Source organism: Monodelphis domestica, chromosome X (genome assembly GCF_027887165.1).
Source record: "Monodelphis domestica isolate mMonDom1 chromosome X, mMonDom1.pri, whole genome shotgun sequence".
Taxonomy (NCBI): Eukaryota; Metazoa; Chordata; class Mammalia; order Didelphimorphia; family Didelphidae; genus Monodelphis; species Monodelphis domestica.
Genome location: NC_077235.1, coordinates 27,625,256 through 27,648,318, shown reverse-complemented (window position 1 = coordinate 27,648,318; position 23,063 = coordinate 27,625,256). Strand labels below are relative to the sequence as shown.

Here is a 23,063-nt window from a genome sequence, read left to right as displayed (position 1 = left end):
AAGTGGTGGGCAAAGAAGGAACAGAGCAGTTAGCAGGCCACAAATCTATCCTGGGCAGTATTTTCATTGTCTCCATCTTCAAAGCTGGCCTTTGGGTTGAATTCTTGACTTAGATCAAGAGTTCTTACACTTAGGTCCATGGGCCCCGAGACATTTTAGGGGCTTTGTGATCTTGGATGAGAAAAAAGTTTCTTTTTATTTTCAGCAGCCTCTAACTGAAGTTTGCCATTGCCCTCAGCGCGTTAAACCGTTCTCTGAGAAGAGGTCCTTAAGGTTCACTAGACTACTGTAGCTCACAACAAACAGGTGGAGCCTGGAATTAGACACTGTGGGATTTAAAAATGTGAACAGCCCAAGATGGTGGAAAGAAAGAGGGCTGAACGTGGAGTCATAGGACTTTGGTTTAAATCTTTGCCGTGGCCTGCTACCCGAGTGTTCTGGAACAAGTCACCTAAGCTCTGTGGGGTCTTAGTGTCTCCATCTCTCCAATGAACTAGATGACCTGCAAGCTCCCATCCATTTCTAAATCTTTGTTACTATGAGCCAAGGATTATTTTTATGGATTATTATTGAACATTCATATTGAAAGGGAATATATTTGACCAAGGTTGTTCATAAAAATTTATTAAAAATTTATAAAGTTATAATAATAATTATTTTTTAAACCCTTACCTTAATATACTATGTATTAGTTCTAAGGCAGAAGAGTGGTAAGGGCTATGCAATGAAGGTCAAGTGACTTGCTCAGGGTCACACAGCTGGGAAGTATCTGAGGACAGATTTGAACCTAAGACCTCCCCTTATCTAGGCCTGGCTCTCAATCCACTGAGTCACCCAGCTTCCCCCACTTGAGTTTTTTTAAAAAGGTTTCAAAGTTAGCTTAATAACAAGTTAATGTGTAGATTAGCATTTAAAAGGTTGCATCACCAGCTTTGCCCCTTCCTTTCCAGCTATTTTAGTGTTTTCTGGAGTCTCTCTGGAGCCTCAGGATAATTGGTGTGACTTAATCCTGGATATGGGCATAAGGGGACCAGCTTGGTGGACTGATTAAAAAAAAAGAAAAAAACAGGAAGCATTCTCATTCCACAAGAGCTTAGTTGTAGAAGCAGCAGTAATGGCAGCAGGTAAAGGGAGAGTGACCTTTGTTGGCATGAGTCCTATCATGATGAAATCAGCAATCTTTGAAGTGTCAAAAGTACAGAGTTGTCAATATGAGACAAAGATGAAAATGACCAATGTTGGAAGAGTTGGGCCAAATGGGCAGATTGATGCACTGTTGGTGTTGTGTATGAACTGGCTCTGCTGTTCTGGAAAACAATTTGGTACAGTATTATGGGGCCTGTCTGTTGGCCCAATGATATTGCTACTAGGCCATGCTCCCACAAGGGATTGCAGAAAGGGGAAGAGGAACCATAGCGACAAAAATATTTATGGTAGCTCTTTTTTTATAATAGCAAAGAACTGGAAACTAAGGCGCTGCCCTTCAAATGGGAAATGTCTAAAGGGATAAAGATAGATGAAAGTAATGGAATACTCTTGTGCTATAAGAAAGTGAAGAGATCATTTTAGTGAAACTGGAGGAGACTTTATAAACCTGTGCAGGGTGAAGTGAGCAGAACTGGAAGAACAATTTATACTAGGAAATCAATATGGTAAAAATAAGCAATTCTGCAAGACTTAAGAACTCTGATTGGTGCAATGGCCAACCACAATTGCAGAGGACCAGTGATGACGTGTGCTAACTACCTTCTGGGTTGAGGCTTAACATAAAAAACCAAGCTAAACCACTGGTCCCATCACTTTCTGGCAAGCAGAGGGAAAAGAAATGGAAGCAGCGTCAGATTTTATATTCTTGGGCTCAAAGATACTTGCTCCATGGAAGGAAAGCTGTGGCAAATCTGGACAGTATACTCAAAAGCAGAGACATCACTTTGTTGACAAAGGTCTGAATAGTCAAAATTATGATTTTTCTAAGAGCAATTGGAAAGGCTTTGAGTGTGTGACTCTGAGGAAAGCTCAGCACCACAGAACGAATGCTTTCAAATTGTGGTGCTAGAGAAGATTTTTGAGAGTCCCCTGGATAGCAAGGAGACCAAAGCAGTCAATATTTAAAGAAATTAATTGAGACTATTCTCTGATTGATTGTCAAATTCTGAAGTAGAAGTTTAAGTACTTTGGCCACATAGTAAGAAGACAGAAATCGTTAGAAAAGACACTGATTTTGGGAAAAATTGAAGGCAAAAGGAGGAGGAGATGGCAGAGGATGAGATGGATTGATTGTATCATGGAAACAATGAATATGAACTTGGGCTGACTGAGAGATAGAGGATAGGAGAGTTTGGCTTGCGATAGTCCATGGAATCACAAAGAGTGAGACACAACTGAATAACTCAACAACAACAACCAACCCACCTTTTTAAATTTTTTTTTACTTTTGTGTATTATTTTACCAATTAAATGTAATAAATTTCTACACGTTATATCATTGAACTTATCTTCCTCCTTCTCTTCTCTTCCCCTTCCCAGTGCTGGCAGATGATTCGATCTGGGTTTTATATGCATTATCATGCAAAACATATTTCCATATTATTCATTTTTGTGAGTAACTGTATAAAACCCAAACCCCCAAACCCAAATAAACAAGCAAAAAATCATATGATTTCCTCTGCATTCTGACTCCAACAGTTCTTTCTCTGAAGGTGAATAGCATTCTTTGTCACAAGTCTCTTAGAATTGTCCTACATCATTGCATTGCTGAGAGTAGCTAAGTCTATCACAGTTGATCATTCCACAGTGTTGCTGTTCCTGTGTACAATGTTTTCCTGGTTCTGCTTATTTCTCTCTGCATCAATCCATGAAGGTTTTTCCAGTTCTTTCTGAAATCATCTGTTCATCATTCCTTATAGCACAATAGCATACCATCACCATCATATACCACAGTTTGTTCAGCCTTTCCCCAATCGATGGACATTCCTTTAATTTCCAATTTATTGCTACCACAAAAAGATAAATTATGAATATTTTTGTACAAGTAAACCTTCCCCCCTTTTTATTTCTCCAAAATATAGGCCTAGTAATGATATTACTGCATTGAAGGCTATACATTATTTTATAACCCTTTGGGCATAGTTCCAAATTGCCCTCCAGAATGGTTGGATCAGTTCACAACTCCACCAGCAATGCACCAGCATCCCAATTGTGCCACATCCCCTCCAACATTTATCATTTTCCTTTACTGGCATTTTGGCAAATCTAATAGGTGTGAAGTGGTACCTCAGAATTGTTTTAATTTGCATTTCTCTAATCAAGAAGGATTTGGAGCATTTTAATATGATTATTGATAGCTTTTATTTCTTCATCTGAAAACTGCTTATTCATATTTTTTATCATTTGTTAATTGGGGAATGACTTGTATTCGCATAAATTTGATTTAGTTCTTGAAATATTCAAGAAATGAAACCTTTATCAGAGAAATGTGTTATAAAATTTTTCCCAGTTTATTATTTCCCTTTTATTCTTGGTTACATTGGTTTTGTTTATACAAAACCTTTTTAATTTAATGTAATCAAAAGTATTAACTTTATATATTGTAATGTTCTTTATCTCTTTTTTGATCATGAATTCTTCCCTTTTCCATAGATCTGACAGTTAAACTATCCCATGTTCCCTTAATTTAGTTATAATACCACTCTTTATGCTTAAATTATATACCCATTTTGACCTTATCTTAGTATAGAGTGTGAGATACTGATTTATACCTAATTTGTACCATATTGTTTTCCAATTTTCCCATCAGTTTTTGTCAAATAGTGAGTTACTACCCCAAAAGCTGGTATCTTTGGGTTTATCAAATACTAGATTGCTGAGGTCATTTACCCCTGCTCTATTTCATCAATCCACTCTTCTATTTCTTAGCCAGTGCCAGATTGTTTTGATGATGACTGTTCTATGGTACAGTTTAAGATCTGGTACCACAAGGCTACCATCTTTAACATTTTTTTCATTAGTTCCCTTAATATTCTTCACCCTTTATAATTCCAGATAAAAGCCCCACCTTTTAAAAGAGAGGTGATAAATTCAAGATGCAGAATGAGATATACATCTTTTGGACATGGCTAAGATGGGAATTTATTTTGCTTGATTATGCATATTTGTTTTGTATTTCTTTGTGCGGGGAGTCAGGAAGATAGGAGGGAAAAATAAATCCTTGAGAGTTGAAAAAAATTAATTTTAAATAACATGAAAGAAAAGAACAGGATTCATTCTGTTCTTTATATTTGTATGTAACATGCCTAACAGAGTGTCCAGCATATGATGAGTACTTAATAAATGCTTATTGATTGGAAAAAATAATAAATACAAAATGGAAGTTCTAAGGAAACAGATCAGTTTTGCTGCTGCTGAGACACCCACCCATATAATAGGAACTCACATTTCTCATTCACAACTTGTCCAAGCTACACAGAGGCAAAAAGTCAGTGACAGATTGGGAACAGATGGTAACTGATCACACTTTGGAAGCTTGGTTGTTCTCTTGTTGACCAAGTTCACCTACTTCAAGTTACTGAGCCTAAAGGGAAAATAGTGATTAAAAAAATTGGCCTGTACCATTGAACACAATCAAGAAACACTCCTCGTTGCTGGAAGAATTCCCAATCTATTTAGAGGACAAAGAAGCAACACTTTATAACAAGGACAGAAGAGGCAGCTCTTTTTATGTCTCAGGAGATGAGAGAATAAGTGAGATTTGACAAAGAAAACAATACACATTGGTGACCATGCTGGGTCTGCATGCTAAGGAGGACTTGGGATTTATACCTTCAAAAGAACTAAAATAGTCACTAGAAAAGGTCACAGTGTAAATTGTATTGTTGTTTTTTTTTCTGTATCGAGGATAGATTCTATTATTCCAGTCTTCTTCGTTCCCAAGAGGAGCGAATTCAGTTATGTCACAGAAGCAAAAATATTTGTCTCATACTGAGGTAAAACCTTCAGAAAATTCTAATCCACAGCCCTCTCCCAATTCAAGAAAGAGCAAAAGCTGGCTACCATTGTCTTGGTCTTTGTCCTCTATGTTCTCTGGGGTGGCTTAGGTGCACCTGGAGCTCTCTGTTCAGTTCTGGGAGCCATATTTTAAGTACACTGAGAAGTCAGAGTGTCCAGAGGACAGCAGCTGGGAAATCCTTGAGTCCATGATGTCAGAAATCCATTGAATGACCTGGAGAAGACATGTGAGGGACAGGATATGGATCTTCAAGTACCTGACTTGTTTTGCTTAGCCACTAAGGTAGAACCAGGAGCAATGAATAGAAGTTGGAGAGGTGTAGATGTGAGTTTGATATGAGGAAGAAATTCCTAATAATTAGAGTTCTTCCCAAATGGACTGAATGGCTTCGAGAGCTGGTGAGATTCTCCCTCCCTGGAAGTCTTTAAGTACAAGTCTGGATGCTCACTTGTTGGGGATGTGCTTGGGAATGAATTGGGCTGGATGCCCTCTTAGGTTCTTCCCTTCTCTGATTCTTTGATTCAATTCAGAGAAAAGACGATTTTGGATTAGGTAAAACCTGAAAAGGAGTTGGCCTGGCTCATTGGATAGATAGGGCTCTGCCATTGGAAAGGGGGAAGATGTGAGGCCAAATATGAATTCTGCTACTTACTAACTGTTTGAATCTGGGCAAGTCAAGCTTTCTCCACCTCAGGCAACAAATAAGTCCTTAGGATTTATCTCCTAAGTCAGAGACAGGTTCCAGTCTGCCATAGTGGCCTGGGGAGGAGTGAGTGTAAGCGGGGCGAGTTCACTATGTGGCCTGAAACTCGAAACCTTCCCAGATTTTGGCCCAGTGGACACCGACAAAGCACAAGCCAAAGCTGGCACAAATACAAGTCCGTTTACATCCCATACTCTTCCTTCTGCAAATGCACCAATAAGAACTTCCACTCAATTCGATAAGCCTTTATTAAGTACAATGATTATGTGCCAAGCATTGTGCTGGCACTGGGTACACACAGACAAAAGCAAAATGACTCCTGCCCTTAATTAAAGAGTTTGGGTTCTATTGGGGGGAAACACATTCCCAGAGAAGTACTGACAAAGTATATGCTGGGGAAATACAAGGGAATGGTGATGGCTGCAATAGCAAAGGGAGGAAATAGTGAACTGAGCCTTGAAGGGGGCTGTGAGCTGGACATGAGGCAAGGGAGCTTCCAGGAATAGAGGAACAGTCTGTTCCAAGCCACACAGGAGGGGCATGGGATGCCCTTTGTGGGCAACAGCAAATAGATCAGCCATGTCTGTGATGGAGACATCAATGGGACCTGAGTCTGGAAAGACAGGTTGGAGTCACATTGAAAAGGACTTAAGGCCAGACAGAGGAATTTGTCTTTGTTCTTCGAGGCATTGCATTAAAGGGTAAATGGAGGTAGTCAGTCCCCCAACTAATGAATTCTGGCTAGGGGAGCCTGAGACAACTCTCTTAAGTATGTAGAGTACAGAGAAGGTGCTGACCTGCTTTGGGAGAGGGAGTTTCCTCCTTCCGAAGTTCCCTGAACCAGTATGATCATAGTTTGATCTCCTATCTCATAGGAGCCAATGGTTCTCTTCCTTACTCCACATCTAATGGAGCTCAGTATTCTTTTGGAATCAGCCTGAATCCTCTGGATTTCATTCTATACTGTTCTGAATGAGGCTATTGCTGGAGAGCGGCCTAGACTGTCCCCAAGTCATTACTGGTACACTTCTCTTGTGGGTCTGCATTTAGTCAAGGCCAAAAGCTGTTCCCAGATACTAATGGCCAACTGCTAAACTACTTCTATCCTCTGTTTGCTTCATCATCTTCACTTTGTTCTAGAGTGCCAAAGAATGACTGGCACAGTCGAGGAAGGATTTGTTTGCCAAAGATGACATGGCCAACAATTTGAGTGATATTTGTGAGTCAAATAAGTGCCTCTCTCCTCCCACTTCCCATCTCCCCAGGATGTTCTTCTGACTCAGTCTTCTCTCTCTCCCACTGTGCCTACTCAAGAGGGTCTGCATGTTTAGTAGTGACTCTCAAAGGTGCAAAAATGAAGTGGCTTCCTAGGCATTGTCTCTGGCTGGCTACTATCTCTCTGTCCTTCTCTCCCACTCCAAGAAGGGAAGAAATCCATATCGATTTGGTATGCTTCCTCAAAAAGGTTGCCTACTCCTGCCACAGGCCTTTGGGAAAATGCCCGATTGCCCAGTGGAGTTGTCCAGCCCTACACAGCTGTGTGTATGAAAGACAGCTGGAAAAATTTGCTGGCCAAGAATTGCATTTGCAGCTTGAGAGGCGTTTTCAAATGATCAGTGAGGCTTGAGAAGGGGCTGCTAACAAGGAGGACCAGAAGAGAACAGACTGGTTTCCCTGGGACTACACATGGCTGACCAACAGGCCAAGACCTTGGTGGGGTAAGCCAAGGGCCCTGCTATTTGGATAGAGATGGAGGCCGTGAGCGTACTGCCATCAATTCTGGTGTTCGGCAGCTTTGCGCTGAGTGGTGACAGATTCAAATATGAATATGAATGAATGAAAAACAGAGCGAAGTGGGTAAGCCACTAAAAAGCTTCCCGCACTTCCGAAATTGGTTTCATTAATAAAACAGCAGTGCTTTGGAGAACACAGGAAATAGATTTCTCATCTTTAGCACCTGCTTCTCACTGATTTACTGCCAGCCAATGATTAGGCTCTGTCAGCCCCAGCCTGTTTTAAGGAGGACAGATTAGGCCAAGTTAAGGATGCTAAAGCAGGCAGGTAGTTCTCAGCACACAAAAGGATGTCAAAAAGTGCCACTGATTCAGGAGACAAAGCATTCAGTCACCTGGAAAATGGAATGGGAAAACAGGAATGCTCGCAGGATTGCTTGGTGATGGCAGGGGCTGTTCTTAAGTTGGCTTGACACCTTTTGTTTTATGTCACAGTTGGGCCTCCCCCATCATGAATTGAGCCCCTCCTTATAATAGAAAAGTCATATAAGGAATACAACCCATGCCTGATGGCATAAGCCACGTTTTGCCCCTGTGTCCCCTACCGCCCCACAAAGGTTAAGCGGTACGCTTCATCAACTCTTCTCCCAGATTAACATTGGCCACTGTGGTCCAACCCTTTCAGGGTTGTTTGCCTTTATGGTGCTTTAGTCACTGAATAAACTCTGTTTCCAGTTCTTTGGTACCACAAAAAGGCCACCATGAATATTTTGGCATACTTTAGGGCTTGCTTTTGGTCATTCTTCTCCCTAGAGATATATGCTCAGTGACAAGTTCCCTGGGTCAGAGGGGATGAATAGCTTAGCAACCACTAATTTCTCATGTTCTGGAATGAGGCAGGGCCTGGTGAGTCCTGGCAAGCCAGACTTAAGCTCGAAGTTGATTTGTGTACTCCTGTCCTCTTAATGTGAATGTCATTTTTCTTCTCCAGCGTCATTGCCTGTGCTATGAGCATGAAGCGCTATGTGGAGGCCAACATTTCCCAGAAGTCTCACACCACCATCAAGTACTTTCTGAAGATGTGGAGCAGTGTGAGTGATACGCTCATCTTCATCTTCCTCGGGGTTTCAACCATCAGCGAGAACCATGAGTGGAACTGGCCATACATTTGTTTCACCGTCATTTTCTGTCTGGTGTGGCGAGCATTAGGTATGGGACCAAGAGTATTTTGGTATGAGCCAAATGAACTGAACTTTGGGCTGAATTAGACATGATAGCTTTCAAATGCCCAGAGAGCCCTAAAATCCCAAATGGAGAGTTGAAGGGACTTCATAGCTTTTCTTAGTTCAGCTTTGTCATTTGACAAAGAAAAAAAAACTGAGGCTCAGAGGGTTGTAGACACTTGCCCAAAGACTTATGGGCCATAAGTAGCAGAGTGAGGATTCAACCTAGACCTTCCAGCTCTTTTACCACTGACTGTGATACTTTTTCCTCAGAGGTAGACTATCTTATTTGTGTGAAAATATAAACTTTCTATATATGTAACTTAGCATTCACCTCTCTGAGTCTTTGTTTCCCAGGTCCTAACAAAATGTGACATAATATGAGGTGAGAAGACTAAAGGCCCCTCAGCAGGGTTTTGGGGGGCAAGTCATTGGCAAGTTGTGATTTGTCTTGGTGGAGGAAATATTCACAGCAGTATAATAAGGGAGATTGAGCAGTGCAATGGAAAACAGGCTGGATTTGGAGGACCTGAGTTCAAGTCACAACTTTTCTGGGTATCAATTTCCTTTCTAATTAGGCTAAATGACTGCTACGGTTCTCTAGCTCTTAGTCTCGGACTCTAATATATTAATATTGTTATTGTTACTAGGTGGGTTGGGCTATCTCTTCTGCCCTCCCCAACGTAAGTACACTCAACTAGTCCTAGTGACTCTAGGTATAGCCCTTGAAGAGCACAGATTGCCACTGTACTATCCTTGGCCTGTGTTGGCAGTAGGAAAGGAATGTGGGCTTTGCAACTAGAGTGATCTGTATGTTCCTGCCTTGCCCTTCCTACCTTCCAGTATCACTGTGGATGTTTGGTGCTATTGCTCTTGAACAGTGATGGTGAGCCTTTTAGAGGCTGTGTGCCATATCCTGCACCCTAGAGACCACATGCCACCCATCCTTACCCCACACAGGGGAGGGAGAAAACACTCCCATTGGGCTGTTGGGCAGAGGGGCAGGTGAATTGAGGAATGTCCTTCAGGCATGTGGAGAGGAGGAGGGTAGTGGCCTGAGTACTCCTCTCCCCTCCAGTTCTGCTGTGTGTGAGCCACTCCCCTTACCTCCTGGTGATCCCATTGGGCTACTGGGCAGAGGGGCAGGGGATGTAAAAAAATGTCTGCAGATATGGTGGAGAGGGAGAGGGGAGCAGCTCTGCCTGAGTCCCTCTGTAGGCAACAATATGGGTCCATTGAGAGGGCTTTGTGTGTCTTTCTTTGGCACATGTGCCATAGGCTCACTATCACTGCTCTAGAAGAAGACACTAAGGCAGAAGAGATCTTGTTGGCAAGGAAGTCAGAAGTGATCTGCCATAAACATGGTATGACTAAGAGCCAGTCACTTCACTTCTCTTTGCTTCCATTTATTCCTGTATAAAATGGTGTTAGGGTGGGGGGATAGAGATGTGGAATAAGGCTAGATGACTTCTAAGGTAGGGTTTTGCCAGTCCCATTATTTTAGAATCTTCTACCTATACCCCGGACTAGGAAAACACTGGGGCTCCAAATCACAGCCACAGTTTTAGACCATTATCTCATTCCTGTCTCAGGATTTTCTCCTAAGATTATCTACATTCATAAAATTGAGACCAGGAAAGACCTTGAGAAATCACCGCATTGAAACCCATTCCTCCCAATTTGACAGATGGAGAAACTGAGTCTGAGAGAGAAGAAGTGACTTACCCCAGTTTCATAACTCATGAGTAGAAGGGCCATAATTTAACTGCTCTAGGTCAAGGCTTCTTGCTATTCCACATCATTTGTCTCATACTAGGCTGCAGCTGCAGGCAAGGGAAGTGCCCACGTGGGCTATGCCATGTTAGCCTGCAAACTTCATTGCTTCATTACAAGCTAAACAGGGCTTCCTCTTTATCTAACAATTTATAGCTTCTCTAGGTATTCTGTTTATAGTTCATCATCTTTGCTTGACATTTATATCTTGCCCTCCCCCTTCTTTCCCAACGAACAGTCATCACTGCACCGTTAGCCCTTGCAGGGAGCCCCAGACACGTCCCCCCATGGAGATGGAGAAGCATATTAGGCAGATTGCCCAGGTGTGTGAGGAGGAGCAATAAGGCAGGCTGGGCTGCTTGATTAGCCATTAACATGTGTATGGGGTGCTTATTACCAGGAAAGCTAGCAGCCACATGTCATCCAGGTTCAGAGGAGCTTATCTCCCGCTCTTCCCAGGCACAGTGCAAAGCCTCACAGAAGCTATAAAATGTTGGGATTGTCGTCGTTGTTGTTTAATCAAATCACTTTTTAAGTGAAATGGGAGAACAAATCTCTTCAGACTATTTACCTCAAGATCAGTGATGGGGAAAGGTAGTGTGACCTCATTTAAGGAGGCCTCTTTTCTGAGATTTAGAGCGGGAAGCAGGGGGGTACTTGTGGGCTGACTTAAATTTTCAGTGTGAGCATTTACACCTCAGAAATCTGCAAATATTACTAATCAGGATTTGATTTCTCGTTTTGTTAACTGTTTAGACTTAAGAAAGTGATAGAGAAAATAATAATGCAGATTTAACTTCAATGTGTATTATGCACAGAGAAGAGAGATTTTGGAGAAGACAGTGATCACTAGTGCCTGAGTTTGACTAGAGGTTAAGAAGGATAAGGACTGAGAAAAGGCAAGTAGCTCTGACAATTAAAAGACCACTGGTAACTTTGGAGGGAGTAATTTTAGTTGAATGATAATGTTGCACCATTGCTGAGGTCTGCATGGAATTGCAGGGGGGTTAGAGGGAAATTAGAGAAGTGGGGGCCCTAATTGGAGAAGGTTTTCTCAAGGAAGAGAAATATTGCAGGGATAGGCATATCAAGTGATGTTTTCTGAAGAATGGAAGAGACATGAACTTGTCTGTAGGCATCAGGGAAGCAACCAGTCGATAGGGAGAACTGCAGGATTAGAGAGATATGGTAGAGGAGACAATCTACTGGAGAAGACAGGCAGAGATGGGATTAAGGATGCCTGTAGAGGAGATTGCCTTGCCAAAAATAAGAGCCCAGAGTGAAGAGGGAGATAATGAGGGAAGAGGCCTGTCATATGAGATAAGGAGAAGGGGGAGGAGAAAACTATTGGCAAAAGGTTTCTAACTGTTTCAATGAAGTAAGGTGAAGTCCTCAGATTGAGGAGGGGGAGAGTTTCCATCGGAGATTTCAGGAAGGATGAGAAGGTTTGGAAAAGTCACTGTGGTGAGTGAAATTATGATTTGATTAGGGAGGTGTAAAAGTATTGCCTTGCTTCAGTGAGAGCCCATTTGAGATTGAGTAACACGAAATTGTAGTGGATCCAGTCACCATATCTTTGTGATTTTTTCTCCATCTTCATTAAGCAGCACATAGATAGGAGGGAAGAGGATAGGAGGGTAGTAATCCAAGGCTGGGCTTTGCAAGGTGTAATGGGCAATAGGATAAGAGGGCAAAGGCTTGAGTGTAGAGGATAGTATTGAATTAAACTGATTCACCAAGAAGTTGATAGGGAAGAGAGAATGAGGTGATGGCTTGGGAAAGACCTGATGGGGTGGCTGAAGTTAGGGGTTGTAAGGAAGGGGAAAGGATGGGATGGTAAAAGATTATGATCAGATAAAAGCATTTTGGAGTTTATGAACATGGAAGTAATATAGGGAACAAAGCCAAATTTATAAGAATAATAGTCATTCACCAACTGATAAATGGATGTGGGATATAATAGGCTGTTTTCAGAGGAAGAAATTAAAGCTAAAGAAAGAAAATTTGCAAATCACTAATAATCAGAGAAATCCAAATGAAAACAGCTCTCATTGTCTTAAATCTATTGGATCAACTAAGATGACAGAAAAGGAAATAGACAAATGCCAGAGAGGATACCATACACTAATACACTATTGGTGGAACTGCGAACTAATCCAACGGTTCTAGAAGGGAATTTATGCCCCCCAAAGCTACTAAATTGTGCATATCCTTTGACCCAGCAATACTATTACTAGGTCTAAACCCCAAAGCTATCAAAGAAAAATGAAAAAAAAACCCATATATTTGCAAAAAATATTTTATAGGATCCTTTTTGTGGTGGCAAAGAATTGGAAATTGAGAGGATGCTCATCAGTTGGGGACTGGTTGAATAAAATATGGTATATGAATGTGATGGAATACTAAAGTGCTTTAAGAAATAATGAAAGAGATGGTTTCAGGAAAACCTGGGAAGACTTATATGAGTTAGTACAAAGAGAAATAAGCAGAGTCAGGAGAACAATTTATATAGTAACAGCAATATTGTGAAAATAACCAACTTCCAAAGGCTTAATAACTCTGGTTAATTCTTTCCCTCACCTTTTCCTCTTTCAGTCAAGAAGATTTCCTTTTCCTTTCCTCCCCTTCAACTAGTCCTGTTCATTAGTTTTTAAATCTTGATTTTTTGCACCTCTTTCCCCCCAAAAAAGATTTCTATCCACTCTCTTCATCATCCATCCTCTCCTTCTGTCTACTCTAGATTCTCATTCTCTTATTCATGACCCCAATAATTAGTTGCTCTCTCTCTTTTCTCTGTATTCCTCATGCAATCAAAACTTCCAAGTAATCTATTCTACATCCTCCCTTCTGGGCAGTTTCTGCCATGGATTTCTCTTTTCCATTGTGCCTCAATCTCAGGACAATGCCAATTATTGCATTTATCAGAGAGGATACTGCCCCATGGTAGTGCCCCTCTCCCATCATGTCTTTGATTATACATTCCTTCACTGATCTCTATCCTTCCTTGGTTACCTTTTGTTCTCCACACATTTGCCTCAAAATTTCTTCCTTGGGATCATATTTTCCTAATCTTCCAAGTGCCAGTTGCCCCAACAGGTTCTAATTCTTCCTTTCCAGATATAGGATGAGTAGACTTTTCAAGCACAAGATCTCCCAGGACACACCCAGTGTGTAAGGTGCCTATCTCCTTTCATAGACCATAGCTCTCCTCTCACAAGAGCATTCATCAATGGAATCCCCAGAAACCACCAAAGTAAGGTCTCCTTTCTTTCCCTCTTTACAATTTTCTCCTCCTTGTTATCCACCCCCTGTAAGCTCTGCTTTTTTTGAGACCTTCCCCTCATTGTTAGCCCTTTATGTGACCCTGCAACATGGCACACTCCTCTATACCCTTCTGCTATCCTCCCTCCTTCATGTATCCTCCCATGTTGTGATATAGTCCCACGAAATCACTGATTCACCTGTAGGCAAGGTGAAAGCCTTTTGCTATTCTCCTTGTTGTTGAGCTCTGTTACTGTTCTTGTTTGCTGAATTTATCCATCCCACCTGTGTGTTGTTTGGGATGTCCAAGAAGCAAATAGCCTCTTCTTTTCTGGTTTTCTTTCTCAAATGTTTTTCAATACCTCTGTTTTTGAACATGCATCTTTTTCCATGTATGGTGAAACTTAGAGCTGCAGGATAGAGCATCCTGGGTTGTATCCCGAGTTCCATTGCTCTTCAGAACATATTCCATTCCCTCCTACGTTTTCTAGTGCATATGGAATAATCTTTTATTATTCAAATTTCCTTTCCTTGATATTTGAAGGTCTTTTTCCTGATGGCTGGTAGAACTTGTTTCTGAAATGAATTGTTAAATTTAGGGACCATGTGTCTTGGCGTTTACAGCCTTGGGGTCGTTTTTTTGAGATGATCTGTACATTTTTCAATTGCTATTTCATTTTCTATGCTCCAATGTTCTAGGCAGTTCTCTCCTGTTGTTTCCTTTATCATGGTGTTAAAGTGTTTTTGTTTTGTTGCATTCTCCTGGGAGATCTAGCATCCTTAGGTTGTTTTTACACATCTTGTCTTCAAGTTCAAAATGTTCTGCTTGAATAGTGAGCATATTTTCTTTTAATATTTTTTTAAATTTTCTTTTAGATTATCCTTCACTTCTGTGTATTTGCATTCTCAATCTATTGTTCTCTCATTTATTTCTCTGGTGAGATCTGCCATTGAAGATTCTAGTTTTTGTATTCTGTTTATGATTTTTGCTGTGCAGGGCATAAGTTGTGTTCTCATCATTCTCATTTCTCTTTTAGATCATCCAGGAGCAGTGTGTTGTAATTCTAGGTTCTCCTCAGCTTCCATGGGGTCCTCTGTCTCATCAAGAGGTGGTCATTTTTCTTTGTTTTGCAGTATTTATTCCTAGATTCCTGAGCTTACTTATTAGACCTAGAGGCCATATTTCTTTCTGTTGTTACTGATTTTTCTATTGATTTTTCTGCTTATGTTCAAGGTCTTTGAATTTTATTCTTTCTGAAGTCTGGTATTTTTAGTCTATTTTTCCTTCTATTTTCCCATTGTTCACTTTCTGACTCTCTCCTCTGATTGTGATTTCCTTGAGGGCTGAATCTCAAAGCCCAAGAAAGGTGCTTGTTCACCAGACTAGGTCTCTGCTCCAAGTGACTTTTGCATGGTAAGAAGAGATGGGTGCTATTTTGCCCTCTCCCTCAGGCTTAATGGAATATTCCACACCACCTCACCCACCCCCATATGGTGTCCTGTCCTATTCCCACAGTTTCTTAGTTCTTCAACCTGCCATTGGTATAGTTTGGGCTTTGCAGTGCTGATGACTCAGAGCTGACCACCTTAGCAGTGGAACTTCATAACTTTATATTGCAGGTGCCATAGAGTAGTTCTCCTCCTGCGCCCCACTCCACTGGCTTTTGTTCCTGAAGAGCTATTGCCATGCTAGCTGTCTGCTGTAGCCTGGAACATATTCCACACCCTGGGGTCTCCATGGCTCTGGAAAGAGGGAGAGAAGCCCAAGAAGTGAGGGTGGGTTTTATTGTAAGCCTTATTGGATATCCCTTGGGTATTCTAGTGCTAGTAGCATGGGTGGGAGGGATACTGAGTAAGCTCAGGGTCAGTGAGTGTTGGTTCATGTTTTTTTTAACTCCTTGAACTTTGGGAAGTCTTAGGCCATGGAGACAAATGAAGTTGCTCTGATATTGCTGCCTAATTCCTATTTTGACTGAATTTCATCCATGACTTTTTGGTCCTCCTTTTCCTTTTGATCTATTTTTCTTTTTAGGTCATTCTTTTAATCTTTTTGTCTCATTTTCAAGCTGGTCAATCCTGGCTTTTGTGATACCATTTTCTTGTTTTAGTTAATGTGCCTCTATTTCCAGATGATGTACTTTGATTTTTAAGTTCTCCTTTTCCCAATTTTCTTCAGCCTGTCTTATTTGTTTTTTGAATTATTTTTTGAGCTCTTCCAGAGCCTGAGTCCAATTCACTGGATTTTTTGAGGTTTTTCTTGATGTTCCTTGGTTCTCCTCTGTTCCATCTGTTCTTTGTTCTTTATCCAAATAGAAGCTTTCAATGTTAATTTCCATTTTTCTTCTGTTTTTTTTTACTCATATTTTTTCTTCTTTCACCTTCCTTATGGGCTATACACTTGCTCCTCTGTTTGTTTGCTGGATCTGTGAATTTGATCTTTTCTTCCCTGAAGGGGCTTCTTCTCTGCTCTGCTGATATACTGCATTAGACAGGTTGAGCTGACCTGCTGAGCTAATCTTCCCCAGGCCAAATCTTTCCCAGCTGCTTGCAGAAGCTGAAGGTGAAGGTGTGGGGGCTGAAGGTAACTAGCAGGCCCTCCCCCTTTTCCTCTCTGCCAGCTGACTTCCTGAGAGCTGTGGTCAGAGCCCTGAGCTTCATGTGGTGGTACTCCATAGGGGTTTCAGCCTTCACTCTTGGATCCCACAGTCAGCCCGAGTCCTATCGCAGGTCTCAGTGCAGTAGATGGGCAAGGGGTGTTGGGAATTTCCCCTATACCCAAGAACTCAACTTTCTCTGTGTGTCTTTCAAATTGTATTGAGTAGGAGAGTCCTGTGGCTCCATCTTGTTGTCAGTTTTGGACTTCTGTCTTTTTGAAGCCCTTTTTTATGGGTATGGAAGGATAGTCAGAGAGGATTCAATTTCTGTTGCTTCTATGCTGCCATATTTACTCTGCCCTTCATAATTCCTATTTTGGAGAGGCCTGAGAGGTAATGGAGATCAGAGAAAATGACTTTTCTTCCATCTTGGACCCAGGACTTGGAAGCTTGCAAGGACAATCCTGGACAGAGTTTACTATTTCCTGAGTCTTTAGGCAAGACTGATCAGGAGTGGGATTTCAGGGCCCCTTCCTCCCCAAGCCTGCACTCAAGAACTCTGGAACATGGGTCCTGGGTAAGAGGAGGGATACCTGTTTCTTTCAATACCTTCAGCATATAGCATCCCAGGTATCTTAAAGGTGGCTGCTTGCAAACTAGGAATCCAGACACGTTTATTGGCTTTTCTGAGAATGGATGGAAATATTTTCCTTGGTTTCTGTGATACATTTTGCAGTTAACCAGAATACCCATTTCAAGCCCCAAGGAAATACCATCCATAATTCTGGTTTCATTTTCAAGATTTGGAAAAAAGTGAAACAAAATTCAAGAAACTTCAAGAAACTCTGATAGGAGAAGCAAGAGAAGTTGGTAGAATGAATAGGACCTAGACTGTGTGATCTAGGGCAACAACTTGACTCTCTGTCTATCTTTTCTTAGCTTTGAAATGGGAGGTTATCTAGGGTCCTTTCTAGCTTGAAAAAATGCCATGGGCTTATGACCAAAGCCTTTAAGAATTTAATTAGTCTTAGTTTTTGAATTATTTATCACCAATCCTTAGAATTCTCATTTAGCTTAATACTAATTTTCTAGACTCCCTTAAATATATATTTTATTGATGCCTTTTGCTTTTGCATCACAGCCTTAGTCACGACTCTCCCCTTGAGAAGGACCGAGAAGAAGAATTATGGCACAGGGACTATGATCTTCCACTCTGTCCTCAGTCATGCTGGCTCAAACCTTTCCTGCCCTTCCTCCCTCTTATCTCACTCTTTCACTTTAGCTGCCTGTCTTTCTTGCAGGCTAACTCTCACTCTCTATGGCTAAAATGGCTCTCAGACCCAATCACTCACCATCATGCCTCTCATGCATGACCCATCACACATGACTCCTGAACAGGGATGCTCCCACACATCACCACAACAATTCTACTTGGTGTTTTCTTGGCAAAGATACTGGAGTGATTTGCCATTTCCTTCTCTAGCTCATTTTATAGATGAGGAAACTAAGGCAAACAGGGTGAAGTAATTTGTGCAGGTCATACAGCTGGTGACTGAAACTGAATTTGAAGCCAGATCCTCTTGACTTGAGGTTTGATGCTTTATCCACTGTACCACCTAGCTGCCTGTTTTACTGTTTATACCTGCCTCCTATTTATGATCATTGATTCTTTGCTGATCTCCCCCCCTTCTTTCCTCTTTGGAAATGTAGGTGTCCTTGTGCTGACCTTCTTTGTGAATAAATGTCATGTGAACACAGTCACCAGAAAGGACCAGTTCATTATCGCCTATGGAGGTTTGAGGGGGGCCATCTGTTTCTCCCTTGTTTTTCTCCTCCCCGACTTTCCCCGGAAGAAACTCTTCATTGCAGCAACCACTGTTGTGATCCTCTTCACTGTTTTTGTACAGGTAAATATGGCTCCACGAGGAAAGGGAAGGGTGGTGATTACTTTCTGCCTGAGCATTGAAATGTATATGAAAATGATCCATTATGCTTGTGGTGGTGAATCTATAGAACGTGTGCCAGAGGGAGCAATCAGAATTCTCTCTGTGGGCATATGCGCCATTACCTCAGCACGGAGTTCCCCAGAGTTCATTACTAGAAAGCCAGAGGGCCTCGGGGCTGGGCTGCTCCCCTTCTCCTCTCCATAGGTGTCTGAGGACATTTCTCACATCACCCACTTCTAAAAGGTTTGCCATAACTGTAGTATACCATGCACTTGTCATTATGAAAGTCTGATGTGGCATTGATTTCTCAGCAAATCTGTTAGGCAGAGATATTACTAAGACTTTTTGCACTTGGCACAAGGAGTATGTGTGGTGGGTATCTTACCTGTGCTATGGCATTTGGAAGCCCAGAAGCTTCTATGTGCTGAAGGACTGGCCAATTCTAGGAGCTGGAAGAAGCTGGAGGGATGGTTAGGTACCTTGTGCTCTAGGACCAGGGGGCAGGTGAAGGGAACTGGGCTAGATGGAGGAGTATGGCTATGGCTGGGGAGCAAGTTCCCCCTAAAGTAGTGCTGCTGACATCTTCTAAATGTGGGTTTCCTGGCACCGCATTCTAGGCATGTCTTTGCAGTGAAGAAGCAGAAGGCTATGGATACCCTTGCTGAATTGCTTGACATTGCTAGCAGTGAAACCTTTGCTTTTAGCCCCCTCAAACAAGAGGTCTTCGCAGTGTTGGGGAAGTGGGAGGGGGGCAATGTGCGTACTCACTAGGACATCCCATCCACTTGGTTATTTTTTTGAAGCTCTTTGGGGGCCTGAACCATCTGCCTTTCTGAGCTATGCAGCTTCCCTGGGCCACTGGCAACTCCCTCCCCTTCAGATCCTACTGTATCTGAGATGAGTGGCAAAAATCTTATTTGTTTTCCAAGTGTTGCTGTGTTTACAACTTTCCCCCAAGCTTTCCCACTTCGAGGCTACCCAGTACAGTGAAAAGAACGTTCATTTTGGGCCAGCTAGATGGCACAGTAGAAAGATTGCTAGGCTTGGTGTCAGGAAGACCTGAATTCAAATCTTGCCTCAGACACCTCCTAGCTAGGCTAGTCTCTTAAGCTCTGTCAGCCTCGATTTCTTCATCTGTGAAATGGAGATAATAATGGCAGCCACCTTCCAGGGTTGTGGTGAGGGTCAAATGAGTTAATGTTTTCAAAGTACTTTGTGGTCTTTTGTACGTAATGCTCTATCTAAATGTTCCCTCTCATTTCTAGTCAGCAGACCTGGCTTCCAACCTGGCTCTGCTGCTCACCAGCTGCACTCGTGCTTTCTGAAAGGGAGCCGCAGTGTAGCAAGCATCCATTTTTATTTTTGGTTAATGGTTTGGTTTGATTAGATTCCAACATTTATTTTCTTGCTGTTTAAAAATCAATTTTAATTAAGCCTTCAGAAAATCACATTTTATTTAACTAAGCTTTAGCCGACTTTCACTCTAATAGAAGCTTTTAACAGACGAATGTGGGCTTGAAATACAACGTGATTTTCTCGAATTCATTTCCATTTCCTGTGAAATAGCCTCCATGTGCTCAAGTTTTCTCTACTTTCCAGTTTAATAGCGTCCATATGTTATCCATAGAGAGGCTGCACTGGGACAGCCGTGCACGGATGAAATCACAGCTTTAGTCCAAAAAATAAATGTCATCCCTAAGAGCTGCTCTTTTATTTTCAATCAGAGCTGGAAACCATTGCAATGCCTTCGAATCCCCGTCCTTCACCTTCTGCTCATGGATCCTTTGTTTCCTTCCCTCTGTTTGGCCTCCAGGTTGAGCTGGCAGCAGCTGGAGGCGCGGGTGGGGGAAGAGAACCTCCCATGTCATTCCACCACCATCTAGTGGCTAAAACATTCCTAGGATTTGTTTTCCCCAGATAGAAATTCTGTGGCAGGGAAGCCCCAAGCCAATGGGTTCCCATAGAAAGGGTGGTGTGTCTTGGCTGAGTGGATGCTGAGCTTGGAGTAAGGAGGGCCTGGGTTCAAACTGCCTCATGCCTTGGGTTCAAGCATGGAAGCTCAGACACCTGCCAGCTGTGTAAGTCTCCTTGAACCTCAGGCCATTCTCTAGGACTTAGTGTCCCAGATTCCTTGGGGATGGAGGGAGTTCCCATGTCTGACAGTATTACTGATCAAATTACAGGCCCCATATTTTCTATAGGGTGATAGAACTGCCCTCCTGTTTGGTCTCTTGTCATTCTGACCAATGTCCTGGATTCTTTTTCCTACTATACAGTAACAGTGGGGTTAGAGAATGCAGTCAGGCAGTGAGGTGGTGTGGTAGATAGCATGCCGGGTCTGGATTCAGGAAGACTCATTTTCTTGAGTTCAAATCTGGGCTCAGGCACTTACTAGCTTTGTGACCCCTGGTGAGTCATTTCACCCTGTTTGCCTCAGTTTCCTCATCTGTGAAATGAGCTGGAGAAGGAAATGACAAACCATTCCAGAACTTTTGCCAAGAAAACCCTAAATGGTATCACGAAGAATCAGATGTGTTTGAAAATGACTGGGCAACAACAAAACAGGGCCCATGGAACCTAGTGAAGCTAACGGATCAGTCAGGAATTATGACTCAGTTTCCCATCTAAAAATGACAAGGCCCCATTGATACATTAGCATGATCCCTAGGTTTAGAGCCAGAGGACCTGGGTTCATACTTTGCCTTAATCCTGCCTGTGTGACTTTGAGCAAGTTACTTTATCTTTCTGGGCCTCTGTTTCCTCATTTCCTCAAGCTTTGAGCAAGATTTTAGGGCTCTGCCAACTCAGCTTATGGTCCTGTAATACTCGTACCCCTTACCTCAAAGGAATGCAATGGGAATCACAACTGGTCACTCTGAGGATTGTTCTCAGTTTCCCAATTTGTAAAAAGGAGGAATACTGATGCCTACAATTCCTACCGTCCTGGGATAGAAGCCTCCTTGGGAAGCCCACGTGCTCACCGATTGAGATGGACCTGAGCCAAAGTGAGCAGAATTGTCACTTGTGTGGACAGCGTTTCATGCCCTCTGCTGGACAAAGGGAAGTGACAGTTATGAAAATGAGGCTGAATTACCTGAGAATCTTCCGTATTCAGAAGCAATCTTTTGGATCTGTTCTGACAGATGAATCTGTTCAGTGAAAATTAGCTTTGTTCATGTTTGCCCTTGACAGTCACAGTTAACTACCAGTTGTTCCAACCATGAAAAGAGCATATCATAATTTCCCAAATGGCACAATGAATTTCATACGGTCCTGGAGTAAGATGGAGCGAAAGCCCCCACCCCCAGCCTCTAACCCTAACCTTGCAAATTACCCAGAATCGCCGGCGGAGTACTGTGGGGCTATTTTGACTTGATGCTCTTGACCAATTCTTCAGCATTTTTCAATGATGATATAATTCCAAAGTGCAGTTGAGATTCTCTGGACTCTCAAGAGTGCTTTGGTGGCTGAAGGCATCCAGGGCCCCTTTTTTCCAAGCCTGGGAGCAGTGGGCAGCTCTTGCCTGTGGCTTTCTCCCTCCAGCCCTGATGTGAATGGAGATGCCTACCTCCTGTTCTTCCAGTGACAGTCCCTTCACAGGGGATGGGACAGAGCCTGAGCTGAGGTCTGTGAAGAGGACAGTGGGGTTGGTGTGCTTACCATGACAGAAGCCCTGTCTTCTGTGACAGGGAATCTCCCCATTCCAGCCGTCCTCCCTTCAGATACAAAAGTGAACTTCCTAAAGGACAGCTCTGACTCTTCTGCTCAATAAACTCCAGGGGCTCCCTATTCGCTCCAGGATCAATTGAAAATCCTCAGTTTCCCTGTTCGAGCCATTTATAGTCCATTCTCTTCCTGTCTTTCTAGCCTTCTACTTCACTCCTTCCCACTCCTTCTGTGACCCAAGAGTTCCTTGCACAGGATGCTTTGTCTCGGGACTGCCCTTGTCCTGGGATGGGATGCTCTCCTTCCTTGCCTCTCCTTCCTGGCTTCCTTCAAGACTCAGTGTTAAGCCTCCTTTCTTTCTGCAGGGCCCTTCCTGGGATCTTTCTTCCTCCCTACCTTCTTCCCCACCCCTTCTTTCATTTACCCTCTTTATACCTTGCTTGTCTAAGTTGTCTCCCCCATTAGACTTCAAGCTCCTTGTGAGCAGGGACTGTCTTTTGTATCCTTTGTGCTTGAAACATAGTAGGCCTGCAGAGGAGGAGGAGGAGCTTTGCTGCCCATCGGTATTTGGCATATTTCTCTCAATGCCCAAACTGGGGGCCTTTAAGCTCCATTCAAGTCAATTCAACAGACATTTATGCCACCTACTCTTGCTACTATTAAAGACCTACTGTGTGCCAGGCACTGTGCTAGGTACTGTACATAGACTGTCCCTCATTACTGCAGTACATTCCCTCCTACCCTCCAGCTTCTGGATTAATCCCCAGATTTCTTCAAGGTTCTGCTCAGGGGCCGAGTCCTCCAAGAACTTTTCAGTAATTGGATGTTGGGGTTCTGGCCCTTTCTCAAAGGTCAGGTCTCTGTGACGCCCTCTCCAAGAGCCAGCATTCTGATGGAGGCCCTGCTCTTCAAAGCACATTTTCCTGCCCTGAAATGCCTGTTTTTTTCAACATTGTTATGAAGCAACCTGAGCTGCCACAACATCTTGCAATAAAACGTTTCCCAGATCATTGCATCTTAGATGTTAAGCTACCAGGAACCCAGGAGCCATCTAGTTTAACGCTTTAATTTCATAGATGAGACAAAGACAACTGAGCTCCCGAGAAGGGCCTTGGGGTCTTGCCCAAGTGCGACAACTCAGGAATCCAATGAAGTGGCT

The 23,063-nt window shown here is 42.6% G+C and overlaps 1 protein-coding gene across 6 annotated transcripts in view; it reads left to right on the top strand.

Moving 5' to 3' along the window:
- Positions 1-23,063, top strand: part of LOC103102905 (sodium/hydrogen exchanger 2-like) — a 163,985-nt gene that overhangs the window by 35,950 nt on the left and 104,972 nt on the right. For all 6 annotated transcript variants that reach the window (XM_056809542.1, XM_056809544.1, XM_056809545.1 and 3 more), the window contains exons 4-5: positions 8,433-8,650; positions 18,003-18,199. In XM_056809542.1, coding sequence (XP_056665520.1) covers positions 8,433-8,650; positions 18,003-18,199 — 415 coding nt within the window. The remainder of the gene's footprint in view (positions 1-8,432; positions 8,651-18,002; positions 18,200-23,063) is intronic.